Source organism: Rhea americana, unplaced genomic scaffold, assembly GCF_003343005.1.
Source record: "Rhea americana isolate MKP2758 unplaced genomic scaffold, rheAme1 scaffold_5, whole genome shotgun sequence".
Classification (NCBI taxonomy): domain Eukaryota; kingdom Metazoa; phylum Chordata; class Aves; order Rheiformes; family Rheidae; genus Rhea; species Rhea americana.
The window spans coordinates 13,342,814-13,358,597 of record NW_028186645.1 but is presented as its reverse complement, the minus strand read 5'-3'; the positions used below and the strand labels follow the sequence as shown (position 1 = coordinate 13,358,597).

Below are 15,784 nucleotides of genomic sequence, written 5' to 3'. Positions count from 1 at the left end.
CACTGGTCTCTCTGCTTCAGCCTATTGCCAGATCTCCCTGTTCTCCCTCTTATGCCCAAGGGCACCCTGGCTGGAAGCAAAAAGGACCCTGGAAGAAGGCAAAACAGCAAGGAGAACAGACCAGACAAGCTCTGCAAGTCAAGAAGACCACCTTTGCCCTATGGGTAGACCTACCATACTCCAGGGTGCCCTGACCCCTCCATGCTGCCCTGGAGTGCATCTCAAGCCAGAAGAGCTCAGGATGGGTTGCACTGGGGCAGAAAAACAATGGCTAGTGAGGAGGAAGAGATTTTATCTAATCTGTCATGGATCAGGGTCACCACCCCACCTTGACTTGCTGGACAGCAGTATGCCCTGGCCCCTACCCAGCCCCAGTGCAAGTTAGTCTGAGCAACCCTGTCGTAATAAGGTGCTGGTACCTCCTTGGCTCCCAGAGCTTGACTTCACTGCAGGGAGATGAGTAAGGAGGAGGCCTTGCTTTGGTGAATGGGAATGTGGTGATGGGGTGTGGGTCTGGCCACTCCTGAGGATATCTGACCATGGAGACTCTCAGGATGCCATCCTGGAGGTAAGCAGGCTGCCTAGCTCTGAGCAGCTCACAAGCATGGTGTTACAAGTCTGCTCCCTCTTAAAGGCCTCCAGTCCCATCTGGCTTTCCAGGAACATGGGAATGTAAACTAGGCCATATCCCGCACAGCCAGATACGTGTTTTGCTAGCACTAGCCACAGGACACTGGTCACTAGTGGTAGCTTTGCGTCCAGCTGCATGTGGCACTCCAGACTGTGCCAAACTCAAACTCTGTATGAGGGAATGCCCTACAATGCTGGCATTCATGGATAATTTGCAAGGAGCCTAACAAGACTGGGTAAGTTCATTTCACAGACAACCCCGATTTTATGCACATGGAAACTGAGGTCTGAGAAATAAGATTTGAGTTCACTCAAAGATCTCACAGTGATAGAGCCAGGAATGGACACCAAGTCTCCAAAATTACACTCAGTGCCCAATTCAGATTGTATACCCAAACATATTCAGGAAATTCAGAGTACTATTCTCACAGGGAAAATACAACCTGCTGCAGAGGAATTGGCTGAGAGAGTGTTGCAGTGTAAATAGCACTTTCTCTGCATCCAAATCCTCTGGAAGCACAAAGGCCCCTCAGGGTGTTCACTCTTGATGGCCCCACTTCTACTGCTGTGACCTCCAGCAATCTGGACTTCTGGCAAGGAGTTGTTTGTTCACTATCTGCTTCCACAGCCAGCTGCCCAGCTGTTGCCCCCAGCCCCAAAATGGCATTGTTATCTGAATCTTAGCAAGGAGCTTGACTGAGGGATGCTCCTTGCCCTTTACTGCATGTGCAACAGCCACTGAAAAGATAACAGCACCCGTGCAGACTCTGCAATACAAGGTCTCATGAGCATAGCTCTTTCAGTAATGGTCACTACACTATGCAATCCAGCTCTTCCCCAACACTATCATGTGCTTCGCTCTGAGGCTTCTCTTGGTTAAGATTTGGCCCTAAATCAAAAGATGTTCCTCATGATCAATTTCCCACACTACGCCCTGCCCCAGCCAACTAAGTTATCTTCTTGAACTGTGGATTGCATCCAGGTCTTACAAGGCCCAGCAAACTCTCCCATTCACTGCACTCACTGCATCATGATCCRTACTCACTGCATTGTGCTTACTGCACTGCCGACACATTGCTCCTTGCTGAGGAGCTCCCACCAATGACACAGACAGCCCCCCAGAGGCTTGCACCACCGCCATACAATACCAATTCTCTTCTCAGTCCTACATAAGGAACAGCTGGATAAAGCCGTCAAGCCTTGAACTAAACTATTACAGTGCATTAGCTAATGAAAAAGAAAAGTTTGCCTGTCTAGAGTGAAAATGGTATTTCTTTGCTCTGGGGCTCAGGGGAAAGAACGCATTTGCTGAGACCACTGGCTCCGAGTCTTTTGGTCCAGCAGAGTCCTCTCTGGTCTAAGCATGTGTCCCACTGCCTGTTCTCAGTAGGCATCCCAAAGCCCACTCTCAGTCAATTGGTCAGTCAGCTGGTACAACCGTATACATGCAAACTGCAAACAAAGCAAGCCTCGTCATCAGTAAACCATGGCAAACCTAGCAGTCAGCAGCTCTCATCTGTCTACCACTGGGAAGCATTTTTCCCATCAAACATCAGAAGCAGAAAGCATAGTGTCTGGAATTCATCAGTATCTCATGCCTGCTTCCCAATTCTAGCCTTTTTCTGCAACCAGCCAGCATCGAGAAAAAAAAAAAAAAAAAAGAAAAAAAAAAAAAACTGAGCAGGTAATTCCACTAGCCCAGCACCAGCTCCTTCTACACACACTTGATGAGCACATCAATATGCTAACTGGCTTGGAACAAAGATTTTATGGGGTTGGAACTCAGCTTTCCAGAACTCTAGAAGAACTTGTGGTTTCTATTTGCAAAAATCATGCTTAAACTGAAGACAACAAAATCCAAACACTCTGATCACACCTGCCTTCCTACTATTCCTGAATCCTTTCTGAATAGTCCCAGGCTATACTGCATATAGGACTATCTAAACCCTTTTGGGCACAAACTCAGCAAAGACATTAGGAAGTAGAAGAAACTGAATAGCAATTCACCCCAGTGTTGTGCCTGCTTTATATATGACAACATGGAATACGGGAAAGAGGAGGGAGAGTCCACACCTAATCGCTAAAGACTAAAAGCTGATGTTTTTCCATTTCTAGTCCATACACATTAAATGACACAAATGACATTGAAGTCATTTGGAAATCTGCAGGTGATTAAGAGAGCAGAAGAAATTCAAGGAATAAAAAGACTTTGCCAGTGATAGATTTGTAGAATTCAATCTATTGTTGAAAAGATAAAGCAATGACTTGATTTCCCAGTTCTTTAAGGAAATGACCTGACAGGCACCAGAGATTCTTTAATCCAGAACAGAAGCACATAATGGGAACCAACATTTATGAGTCAAAATGCAACAAATTCAACTGAGAAATATGAATCATGTTTTTTAATTCTGCAGGTGATTAACCATAGGAGTAAGCTAACAAGGAAAGTGCAACATCTCTTGTGGAGACAGTCAAATGCAAGTTACTGGGCTTAACAAATATGTACAACATCTGTGCTATGGAGGATATTGGAGGATCTAATGATTTCTTCTGGTCTTAAAATCTGCAACTTGGCTATAAACTTGTCTAAGACTCTAAACCAAACCTTTGTTAAGCAAGTAAAATTCAGCTTTTACATAAAAATGATTAGAGATGTCAGACATCAGATTCCACAGCAATTTAAAGCCTGGGAACATCAATAAATCAGTCCTGCATGCTGTTTTCCTATGACAATCGAAACCACAACTTCTCTGCTGCCACCAAAACCAAAAATATTCTTTGCCTCCAGCACATTCTTCAGTATCATCCTGGAGTCTGTGCACTAGTGGTGCAGAGTAAGCACTGCTATGTAACAAGCTCGGTGCAGCAGCTTCCACCCGTACCCTACCTTGAGCCAATTAGTGAGAACATAAACTCATTTAGCTTGAACCAAATGGGTTTGTGCACGCAGGAGTCAGATCAGAGGCAATATTCAGGTTGTACTTTGGGCTCGTTAACACTGCAATAAAAAAATGACATATCTGCTAACGGCCAGTGCAGCACTGTGGGATATAATTATAAGGAATGTGGTTTTGGTGCTTAATGACTATTGCTCATGTTTTATTTCCTTGGAACATAGTTTTGAAACAAGAACCTAGCCAGAAGAACTATTTCTTTTTTGTATATTCAGTTGAGTCTATGTCTTCCTACGCTTCCCTCAAGCTCTCTCCAATATTTTAAAATGCCTTGCAATTTGTAGCAAATCTGCCCACTTACAAATTAGCCAACTATAAAACAGAAAACATTTTTCCCCCTCTACATTCACCTAGATAAGCTGCAATGATTAGGAGTAAATTCTCAAAAAAGAAAATTTTCTTTGAATTGAAACCAAACGAGACTAATTCCAGAACAGAGTTTTATTATAAAGCTACTGGCATAGAGAGGCATTGGTTGTTTGCTTCAGCCTGGCTGGTGGTGGCAGCTCTCTGGCTTCAGTCAGATCATTTATAGAAAGATTCAGAAGAGTTTTCACTGGTAGGAGTGGGGGAAATGTGGAGATTATTCCAGTGCTAATAAGTAACAATGTTGACAGTCTTTAAAAGAATGGAAAATTCCAGCATTAAACAGCAGAGTAATCAGCAGGAACCAATTCAGTGTGCTGCTCTCTGTCCCCCTTCCATAGCACTGGGAATGTCTCAGGTTGATGACCCCATGACAGACACTGCTAAAAGAAATGTCTTTTTTAGCCCAGCCAACTGAGACTGCTTTAACCTCCAGAGTTTGATTCTCACGCCTAATAATCTGTTCACCGGCACAGTCTTCAGCTAGATGGAAAAGCAACTGGCTGCACATGAGGGAAGTGACCTCCACTATCAATTAACTCATTGCCTGTTTAATAGATTTTCCAGAACTGTGCCAAAACATAATTTGCTGCTAGTGGCATCAAAGCAGGGTGGACACATAAGAGAAAATTGGGAAAGCAAAGATGCTATCCTGTGCTTGTTATTGGCAGAGCTCCTTAGCTACAATCCCAACAGTCAGAAACAACATCTTTTGACTTATAAATGAGAGATATAATAGGAGTCATCACTCAAGGTTTTCACAAAGGAGCTCTGGTAGCTCCTTTGGCAAATTAAGGCATCAGACACCTCCAGTGCCCACTTCTGCACTTGGTTACACTTCTATTAGTGAAGGGGGCTTCAGTGCAGGTCCAGCACTGGCAATAGTATTAGCTCCATTCCTATGGGCATGGTCAAGGTGACTTCCACTGCAAACTGCCTGACACCGAAGGGTGCCGACACAGTCATTGTCTGTCAGTCCAGCCTTCTGCTGCAAAGCCCAAAAGAGAAAATCAGACTATGTACATCTGGATTAACTCTAGGGCTGCCTGGACTCCTGAGCACACCTAGCTGAGAAGCACCACCAGACAGGCAGGAATCACACAAGGACAAATTGCTAGGTCCAGCAGAGACCAATAAGAAACCACAAAAGCCCCTTCTGACCAGGACCTGTCCCTGATACTGGAAAGTCCCCTTCAGTGCAAAAAGCCAGCTTGTCAAAGAGAGAGATTTGGTCACAGCAAAGAGCAGGACCAGTATCTCTCAATTGCTGGGTCTTCACCAGTCCAGCTAAGGATCAACTGGCATACAAGTTTGGGTCTTTATTAATTTTAAATGAAGACCTGAACAACTTCCTTTATTTTTTGAAAGAGTTCTTCAAGTACTCATGGAATAGATATCACTTGTATGCAACAGTCCTGTTTATTATAGACTGGTGGGAGCTGGCAGTAAACTGTGAGTGGTGGAGATAACTATTACACCTTCAGGACTGTAATTTTCATGCAGTTATCAGAACACTTCAGAACATATGGAATCATCCTCTTTTCTAAATAGTCTATTCCACTTGTCTTGAAAAAGGACCTGCAGGTGTCAATATCAAGGAATTCCTCATTTTTCACATTTATTTTCACATTTGTGACAATTTTAATCACAAAATGCTTTCCATGGTCTATAACTACATTGCTTCCCAGATACAACCATATTTGRTGCAGAAGACACCACAGAACAGAGAAACAACAGTGTGCAGCACTGGGAAAGGAGGAAGGACACAGCATGGTTAGCTTTGTGTAAAACTGAAACTGGGGCAGCTGGCTGAGTGGCCGTGAGTGCTCCTTGCCACACATCCCATCTGCACAGCCTGCCCTCTCACGTCTAGCACCCTTTGCAGCAGGCACTCCTGCAGGTGCACAGCCAGATAGCTTGCTCTTGCCATCCTCAGACAATTTCCCAGGATACTTGTGACTCAAGCAGGACAACTAAGTGTCTAGTGGCTCTTCAGCTATTTTGATGCATTGTTGTTGCCCTCCTCAATGTCACAAACAGGTGCTTCTCTACCATAAATGTCTTCTAACTCCTTGCCCAAGGTCTCTCACATAGCCAGGGGCAAGGCCAGAGAGAGAGCCCATGCCATTCGCATGAAAGTAGCCTTCCAGGAAGGTTCCCCAAAAGCTGCCACCACTCTGTTTCTGCTCCTGACATGCTGCCCAGGACAGACTGCTCTGCCTCCCACTCTGAATAAACAGTAGGTTGTCACAGAAAAGGGAAGGCATCTATTTAGCAGCACAACAGCATCCCAGAGAAGCACCCTGGGTTCCACAGCCCTGTCCTTCCCCACAATGTGAGATTGTGCTCAAACACTGAGGTTTGGGGGCTAACCCTTGGCAGGTCCTGCCTGCTGAAAGAGAGAAGCACTGAACGCAGCAGCTTCCGAGGACAAAGTGGCTGTGAGCTTGGACCCAGGCACCTGGCGCCTCCTGCACACCACCCATTTCCCTGCAGAGGCAGCAGATGCACACCCATATCCTCCTATGCTCTCTGGCACAATCTCCACTAGGGCACATGCTTTCTGTTAACATAGTTGTTATAATACACATAAAATCTTAAGGCATCTGACTGAGTTGCTGTTAACTTGTTCCAGCTCTAAACCACACGTGCTTTAGTAACCATTAACTTGTTTTAGCTACTGATACACATTTGTTCACCTGTACACCGTAACCTTTCAGTTGCTCCAGCTGCTGCTACCATCGCAGCTCAGGCAAAATTGTGAAAGGAAGAAAATCCAAACACAGCAAAGCAAGCGCCCCTGTTCCCTCCACCCCCCTCTCCCCTTTCCAAACAACTTGCCGTCATTCCTGTGAAGCTGTCTGGATTTCTTTTTCTCAAAGAGAGTAATCGGAGGAACCAGACCAAAGTCTGCCACCCCAACCTACTGGAAGATGTTGAAGTGAGGAATGGGGAGGGGGGAATGCACGGCAGGTGAGACAGCTGGGTGGCCCTACTCCCCTTGCCCAAGCACTGCATGCCAGCTGCACCGGGAGAGTCATGGGCTTGTTTTGCAGTGGCAGCAAGACACTCTGTAACCCTGGCCTCCTTAAACTCACCAGCAATGCCACAAAGTGCACAGAATGGGTGCTCCCCAGCAGGCTTAAGGACCACAGTAAGGAAAGGCTGGGGAGGAACACTTCCAGGATGTGGTTGTCCTTGGGAGCAGGGCATGGCAGCTGCTGGGAGAAGCCAAGGCAAGAGTGGAAGCACAGGGCCAAGTGAAGGGACGAGCTGCATTTCTGTAGCTGGGGTTCTGATGCTTTTCAGATAAACCAGAGGTATATCCATCAGGGATTGCTTCAACAAAATGGGTGCCCAAGTTGGTCCCAGAGCAACTCTGTGCCCTGCAGGAAAGGGATCCAGGCATCTCTTGGCCTCTGCATCTCTACTTTCCAGGAGAGCAAGACTAGGGACATTTCACAGAAATCAGCCCCCTTGTCCCCTAGGCATTTAATCTGCAGCTCCCTAGCAATGACTGGCAGAGCAGAACAAGCTCAGCCTCTCTCTGCATCAGCTCCTCAGTGCCTTCCAATGGCCTGGCAGACAAGCTGGCATCGGCAGGGTGATGTCCTTGTAGGAGCCCTGCTACCTTGACTGTAACCTCGGCATTTAAGCAGCTATACCATAGGAGAAGGCCTTCCAGAGATACACTTTTCACAGCTGCTGAAGGCTTTGATGACAACCAGATGAAAAAGACCAGCACGTTAAGGTTTATCCTCCCCATGCCCTTGTGGCTACCACCTCCTTCACAGGCTAAAGCAACTCCCAGGGTCATTTTGAAGCCTCTTCATGGACATAGTCCCCTCAGTGGATGCCCCCATGTGATCACCCATGGTATGTTCAGGATAAAAGCACATGAGCAGCTGCCTTGTGCTGCCAAGTCTCCTCTCCAGTCAGGTGATGGGATTTAATGACTCCTTTCTGTCAGCATGTTGTGAAGAAAGGGATGCCAGGGTAAGGAAACCCTTCCCCTCTGGCTCCAGCCTGTGCTATTTTTAACTCCTTTGTTCATGAGCTTTTTGAGGATAGTTTCTACTATATCCAAGTGCCTCAGAAAAAATACCTTTTTTCTTACCAAATGAGAATCTGACACTTTCAGGGGTGCAGAGACAAGCCCAAAGTCAGAGATAAGCTAAGGTTCTCTCTAGAAGGAGAACTCTGCTTCCCCAACACCTTAGTCCCCACTGATACCTCCTTTATATTTTGGCATAATTTTCCAGCTGGACCTTAGCTGTAACCCCAGGACAGTGACAGCTCTGGGGGCTACAGCTAAGATCTTGCTTCTCATTCAAGTCTTAACGATTAAAAACAAATGATACATTTCAGTAAAACTTTAAAACGTTTTCCTCTTAGTCACTCCCAGAATGGGAGTTGTGCTTCCCACATGCTTCTCAATGGGGTGTACCTGGATATCTAACTCAGCACTTTCTCCTCAGCCACATTTCCAACACCAGAACCCCAGCCCACCCTGAGGGCCCAGAAGGAGAAGCACAAGGTTCCCCAGGGTAAGCTCAATAGCTGAGGTGTCATCTCAGGCACTGGGGAAGCCAAACTCCTCCTGAGACTCCAGCTGATGCTGACAGGCAGCTGCCAGACTCCAGTGCCCACATACCTTTTGCACCTCCCCCATCACCTTTTTGGCAGGCGTGCAGTGAGACACTCCACTAATGCTCCCTGGGAAAGAAGATTTGGTTGCTCCCTTAAGGGGAGCTTTGATTTTTAAGCCAGCTTAACTGTGCAATATACCTACAGTGTTGCCAGGATTGGGCGGGAGGGGAAGAAGGGAAGGCAGACATGAAGATATCTGTACAAAATCTTGTCTTACTGGAGATATCACACAGAGTGGCACACTGGGTTTTTGGCTGAGAGGTTGTGGAAGCCACTGCAAACCAAAGGGATGGAAGGCACCATAGTGCTCAGAAGAAAGCCTTGGAGGGGATGCAGACTCTCTGGCTATACCACCAGGAGTAATTGTAGGGGCTGGCTGGCTGCAGAAGCAGAGGGGGAGAGAGAAGAGCCCTTGGCAGTGTTATCTCAGAGAGATGAAGAGGTGCTGACCCTCTGCTCAGGGGACACTACTGGCCCACCCCACAAATACTTGTTATTCATCCCTCTGCACTCTACCATTTAAAGATGTCATGCCACTGCTTGGGCTGGCTGAGGCATTTGGAAGGCAGCATACCTTTGACATGTGCCATGCTCTCCCCTGCCTTGTATGTGACAAAAGCAACGTGCCTTGGATCCTGAGGCTCGGGATGTGTTCCTAGTCTTGCCTCACACCTTAAGTACTGTGCTCCAGATAAGGCCCAGCAGATCATGCCAGCTAACTACTTCTAATCCAAGGGAAGATAAACCTACTTCTCCCAGCTTACCTCCTCTGCCCTGCATGCAGTACTACTGCCTGGCTTTTTGCAGTTGGCTCCTGGCCTCACTCTCAACTAGTAATGCTGGAGACCAGCAGAAGGCAGCAATAATCAAATTTACTGCATTTTGTTCCCTTTGAAGCTTTATCCTTCTGCTGGAGACTGAAGAAAACAACTTACAGTCCAAGTGTTGTTGCCTCTCACACCAAGAGCCACTTGCAACCCTGAGGCATGGAATCACCAGCCTTTTAGCCTTTTCATGTCTTAAGCTAAGCAGCTTCTTAGACAAATCCAAAGAGTCCCTACACACATGGAACTCACAAGAACAGAGCAACTCTGACACATACCATGCAGGTTGATTTCTACAGCTGGCTATGTAAAAGTATCATAGAATCATAGAATCAGTAAGGTTGGAAGAGACCTCTGGAGATCATCTAGTCCAACCTCCCTGCTCAGCAGGGTCACCAAGAGTATGTTAGACAGGGTTGCATCCAGGCGGGCCTTGAATATCTCCAGAGAAGGAGACTCCACAGCCTCTCTGGGCAACCTCTTTCAGTGCTCTGTCACTCTGACAGTGAAGAAATTCCCCCTCACATTCAGGTGGAACTTCCTGTGCTTCAATTTCTGCCCCTTGCTTCTTGTCCTGTCACACAGGACAACTGAAAAGAGTTTGTCCTCGTCCCCTTGACACCCTCCCTTCAGGTACTTATACACATTGATAAGATCCCCCCTCAGTCTTCTCTTCCCCAGGCTGAAGAGGTCCAGCTCTCGCAGTAATCCAATAACCAATGAAGGTTCCCTGCAAAAATGTTCTGTTAACAAAAAAAGACAAAAAAACAAAAAAAAAAGGAAAAAAAGTCCTTACAGGTTTCAGTCTGAAACAGAAATATTTTCACATACAAACACTGCTGCAATCAATTCCCTGCTTCTTGGCTGTAATTTTCAGTATTTTCGATAAAAACAGAGTCTCTGGGCAACAAAACCTGCTTTGGAGGAGATCAACAGCACAGTCCACCTTGCTGTCATGACTAGCTTAGATGATTCTCAGGCTTCCTTATGGGAGAGGTGGTTGGGTGTCTTATTCAGGATCTATTCTCAGTGAAAGAACATTCATTCATATAATATGAAACAAAAGATTCCTGGTTTTCACTCCCCACGCCCAAGACACTGCCAAGAGCAGGGCAGATTTTGTTCCCCAGAACACTCCCCACATTGCCTTGCTTGTGTGCCTCAAATTGGCACGGAGGAGGCATGGCTGGAGGCACAGCAAGTCTCCCAGCCTGGTTTACATTTAAAGGGAAGATCATCCTGCCTTGTGCTCACCTGGTGTTTCAGCTGCTGGAAGGATAGCACAGAGGGAAGTATTGGTTACTGCCGACCACAAGTGAAACAGAGGTGAGAGTCCTTCCTAAAGAGCACCTTGCTTATTGACAATGGCTTTTCCCGTTGGAAATCCAAAGAGCCAAGCAATGCCCTGTGGGGCAATTTATGCCTAATCTCTTCCCCTTACATGTGCCTTTTACAGGATCCCCTTTGATTCTGACAATAGAAACTCAGACCTATTTGTGCAGTGAAAAGGGAAGAAGACCCCTTGTTCACAGGTTCCCTACACTCAGCTCCCCATTGTTTTTGCTCCTGACTCAGCCCCAGGGTGGGAGAGTTTCCAGTTGTGTTGGCTAAGATAATTTGGCACTCCTCAAAAGGAAATTTCTACAAAGGAGGCGCATAAAGAGCCCCTTTCAGAGTGGAAGGATGCTTCAGTGCATGTTTTGTACCCACAAATCCAATCTCCACCAAGGACAAAGCCAGAGACAAGAACGCTTAATTTCTGAAGAAATGAAAAGGTAAATAGCACATCTGTAGGCAAAATGACTCTGCTACTGCCACAACCTATAGCAGTCCCCTCCAGTGGGAACATCTGCCCACTCATGCCCAGGTGAGCCCTTGCAGGAAGAATGGCTTCATGAAAAGGGAGCTCCTGGGGAAAGCCAGGAAAGATTTGGGAGCTGTGAGGTGACATCAAGGTAGGCCCTCCCCACAGGCCTCAGCACTGCAGTGACCATGTACCCACTACTCCAGTGCTCCCAGTGCCAGAGTCTTCTCATGCACTGGCCAGATGATGTCAGGGTCCCCAAGTGACAGGGCTACCCCAGTTACAGTCTCCTGGCAATCCACCACTATGAAATTCTCCATTGGGCCCACCTGACTTTTCCTTTTAACTCCTTTGACTCTACTCTCCTTGGACTGCCTTCACTCCCCATTTTCTAGTAACTCAGCAACGTTGTACATTTGAAATACATTTGTATTATGAGACCTCCTAACTCAGAAATTTGAGGAATGTGCTTAATATTTTTATCTAAATTGTTTTAATACAGTAGTGCAACTCTGAGGTTCAGTATGATTACAAAAATTTCTCATTTAATTTTGAATAGAGGAAAAGTGTTTGCTTTAAATGATTACATTAAAACAGGTCAACTTTATGTAATTGTTTAATCATTTTAATTGCCTATCTACTCTTTCATTTCTATATTTTGTCTCCAGACCTGCTTCATTCTACCCACATCTGTATGGCATTATCCATAATGTAACCAATATTCCAGATGTGGTTGCACTGCTGCCATAGAGACAGGGCCTATCAGCTTCGCAACATGAACCATCTGTGCATATGACCCAAAAATCACTCTGGCTACTTTTTTTATTATTATTATTATTTTTAAACCACCACACTGTTTTGCTTGTATTGTTTACTCTAGTTCAAACAGGGCACGGCTACTCCAAAATCTCCAAAATGCATATGCACCAAAATTTCCTCCTAAAACACAGCCACTGCATGTTGGTAATTATGTTACAATAGCTACAATTTTATCTCTGCTGTGTGCATCCTTCAGGGCATAAAAGACAGAAATATGAATGCAAGCACTAACAGACCCCAAGGCAAATCATTTCTTATTTGTGTTTAACCTCCACTCTCAAACATTTACCTACAAACTTACTTTATGTTTGTATTTCTCCAAGAAGAAAATGTCCCAGGGCAAAGGCACTGCTGTGTAAGTGCTGTAACGCAGTCTTTGCCCAATCACTCAATGCTCCCTATTCAGAATCAATTACAGACCCCCTATTCTGAATCATTTACTGACAACAGCACTCGTTTCCCATTCTATTATAGACATCAGATAAACAAGGGCCTGAGACAGCCCTGTAGCGCCCTGTCCAAATTCAAAACATGGCATTTTTCACTATCCTTTGCTTGTGGCCTCTTCTGGATTTTTTCAGCTAGACTTTACAAGATACTAATCAAATGTTTCATCAGTTCCTATAGGTGTTTTTGTGTAAATTAGCGTCAGTCATAGTGCCCTGACATTGATAATAATTAATTGTATTCTGCCTAAAATCCTCCCCCTTCAAACTGCCAGAAGATACAGAAACAAACAGATCCAAATACGACTGAGGGCTGCACTGGCCCATTCTAATGCTGAGGGGAACTCCCACTAACTCTGCAACTGGGATACGATATTTTTCGAGATTTCAAGCCTAAGTTCTTATTCTGTCTGCAGCCAAACAGCCTGAGCACGTTCTGTCTGGCATTCTTCTGGTAAACAAAGAAGCATCTACACTTATGCTTTAAGTTTCTCCAGAAAAGTACATCATCAGCATACTATGAACTATCAGTGCAACAGCATGTAGCATCTACAGCAGTCTGGTTTTCATCTGTTTCTTCCACACTCCAAACAAAACTATTACCAAATTTAACTAGTGATGCTTAGCCTTAATACAACCTGTGCCCTCTTTTCCTTTTGCTCATTGGCCAAGTTTTAAGTGCTGCAGGTGTACTTTCAATGTTTGCTCCCTTTATCTTATACTGGAATGGAGTTCACGTGCTTGATAGGAGCTGCCGGCATCACTCCTGTGTGGATCAGCATTGAATTTTGAAAATAACTAGCAGAGAGGTAAATCCCCTGCCCCCCATAACATGCCTATCACTCAGTACATTTGTTATTAGTCTGACCAACCTGCTAGCTCAAACCTACTTCTTTTCACCAAGTATTGCCAGCAAGCAATTGCCCTGGCCTAATCAATCTCATATTGTTATTTTTTACAGTATTCTTTTTACTTACTTTCTAGCAGTAGCATTCTTACAAATAGTATTTTAAAAACACAGCTCTGTCTGAACCATTTTTTTTCTAGAGAAAAGTTCTAGAAGAAAATAGCTTGCCTTAACCATTCTCCTGTTACTGTTCTCACTTATTAAAACCCTTCCTTCTATTTCCATGCTTGCTTTTGTTTCTTCCCCATTTGCCTTTCTTCCATTCCCATCAGGTTTACCCATTTGTTCCCAGATCTAACAAGCCCCTCATCACCTGCCAAAGTTTTCCCTTCCCTAATCCCAGCTGTACAAGCACAGACCTCCTAAATCCAAGCTCGGCAGGATACAGCTCTCAGAGGAGAGGCATAGTGCAGGGACCTTTACTGAGTCCTGCAGCCTTTGGAAACTACAGAGGCAGCCTGCAGGGATGATCTGAACAGTGCAGGCTGCTGGATGAAAACAGAGCATGACCACTCTGGAATCTACCCTAGGCTCATCTCAGCGTGAAGGATGGATGGTGGCTGAAGTCTGTCATGTCTTATTTTTGTAGTGGAGTTTCTGAGTTCCTAGTAAGCCACAAACCTTGCTAATTTTACTGTAGGTCAGGTTATGCCTGGACTCCTCTTTCTTACGAGGGATATTGCCCCCTGGAGGTAAAAGATATTCCTGTGTGTTGAGTCACTGCATTTAGCCCGTCTCACAGCATTTAAAACAGCATGGCATGCCCCTTTTCCTGCAACATCTGTGCAAAGCAAAAATGTGGGGCTATATCAAAATCTGGGAGGTGGGGAAGGGACTCTGCCCCTCTATGAGCAAAGAGACAACCCAGAGAAGGATGGACACAAACCCACAGCTCTCCCCACATGGGGCCCATCTGTGGATGATACATGCTGGATGCGTGTTCCTCCGGAGAGGTACAACTGACCCCAACGAGTCCTGAGGCCAACCCAGACAGCAGGCTCCCTTCCTTGGCCTTCGCACCCTCTTCCTTTTCATGCCAAAGGGCTAGGGGGAGCTCCACAACCTCACGGCTGTCACTGGCGTCCAGGGCTCCCACAGCACCCTGTTCTGCCCCACCAGAGGTGACCCAGGGTGGTGGTGCCCCTTGGTGAGGAGGGAGCCTACCCCAGCATCCTCCCTGGCTCCCGAGGGGATCTTCATCCTCCCCCAGAGACCCACCGCGCCGGCTCCTTACCTCTGCCAGCCTGGAGCTGTGCTCCATGAGGCTACTCTTGCGCTGCTTCCTCACGGGCAGCCCTCTCACCGCAGTCAGGCAAGTGGTCAGAAAGACAAAGCCTAGAATAAGCACAACTTTCCCTCTAATCCAAGACATCTCTCCCTCCCTTCCCTCCCTCTCGCCCCACCTCGCACACACAAGGCACGCACACCCTCCCCACTACAGTCGAATATTGCAAAGTCAGTCCCTTAAGGAGAAAGGGAGTGGAGCAAGGCAAAGCCGCGCGAAGAGCACAGGTCGCTGCGGCGGGCGGCGGCTGGCCGCGCCGGGCTGGCGAGCGGGCAGGGGCTGCGGCAGCGTCTGCCCGCCTGCTCTGCTCCCTCTGATCTCTCTTGCAGTTTGCTGAGCACGTTTCGGTTTCGCTGCTCTCCCCAGGCTCGCCTCCCGGTGCCACTGATGCTGAAGGATAACTCTGAAAAGCTTCGCAAGTGTGTGTATGTGGGGGGGTAATTCTCCTCCCCACTACCCTTTCTAATCCTTCTGTCAATCTGATTTCTTTTTCTCCTCTTCTCCTCCTCCACCAGAGTCCCCTGATTGCGCCGAGTCTCTTCGGGCAACTCCAGACACCACTGTGTGCCTGCCCCACGGCAACTCCCCGCCTTTAGCCAGCAAAACGCTCTTTTTTTGCATGAGACGCGATCAAGCCCCTTCTGGGCGAGCAGCTCTGGCCACGGCCCCGCACGCCCTAGCCTCGCCGAGGAGCTCTTGGCGGTGCCAGACTTCCCCCTTTCTCCCACCAAACACTTCCCCCTCCGGGGCTCAGCCGGCCGCTCCTCCCCTCCCGGGCAGTGCACAGCCCGGGCCGCCGCAAGCCTCTCCCTGGCTGTGCCTCGCGGGTCGCTGCCCCTCTCGCATGGCGGGCCCGACCCAGTCCGGCGGGCTTTTTGTTCCACTCCTCGTGCAGCGCCCCTGTGCCGCGGCTCGCCTCCCCGGCGCCAGCCTGGCACGGGCTCGCAGCACCGGACGCCTTCCTCTGCGCGGGTGCCGCCGCAGGAGCCCTGCAGCAGCGCCCTCTCGCCGCAGCTCCGGGCCTGGCGCGCGCACCCGCCCGCTCTGCCGCAGGCTCCGCAGCGCCCTGGTCCTGGCGACGCCTCACAGCGCCCGGCCG

At 47.3% G+C, this 15,784-nt stretch overlaps 1 protein-coding gene across 2 annotated transcripts in view; it reads right to left on the bottom strand.

Annotated features, from left to right (window-relative positions):
- ISM2 (isthmin 2) overlaps positions 1–14,786 on the bottom strand; it is a 38,307-nt gene extending 23,521 nt beyond the window's left edge. For both annotated transcript variants that reach the window (XR_014897382.1, XM_085317618.1), the window contains exon 1: positions 14,635–14,786. Coding sequence is in view for 1 of the 2 variants with exons in the window: in XM_085317618.1 (XP_085173744.1) it covers positions 14,635–14,772 (138 nt within the window). In the remaining variant the exon portion in view is untranslated. The remainder of the gene's footprint in view (positions 1–14,634) is intronic.
- Between the last annotated feature and the right edge of the window lie 998 nt (positions 14,787–15,784).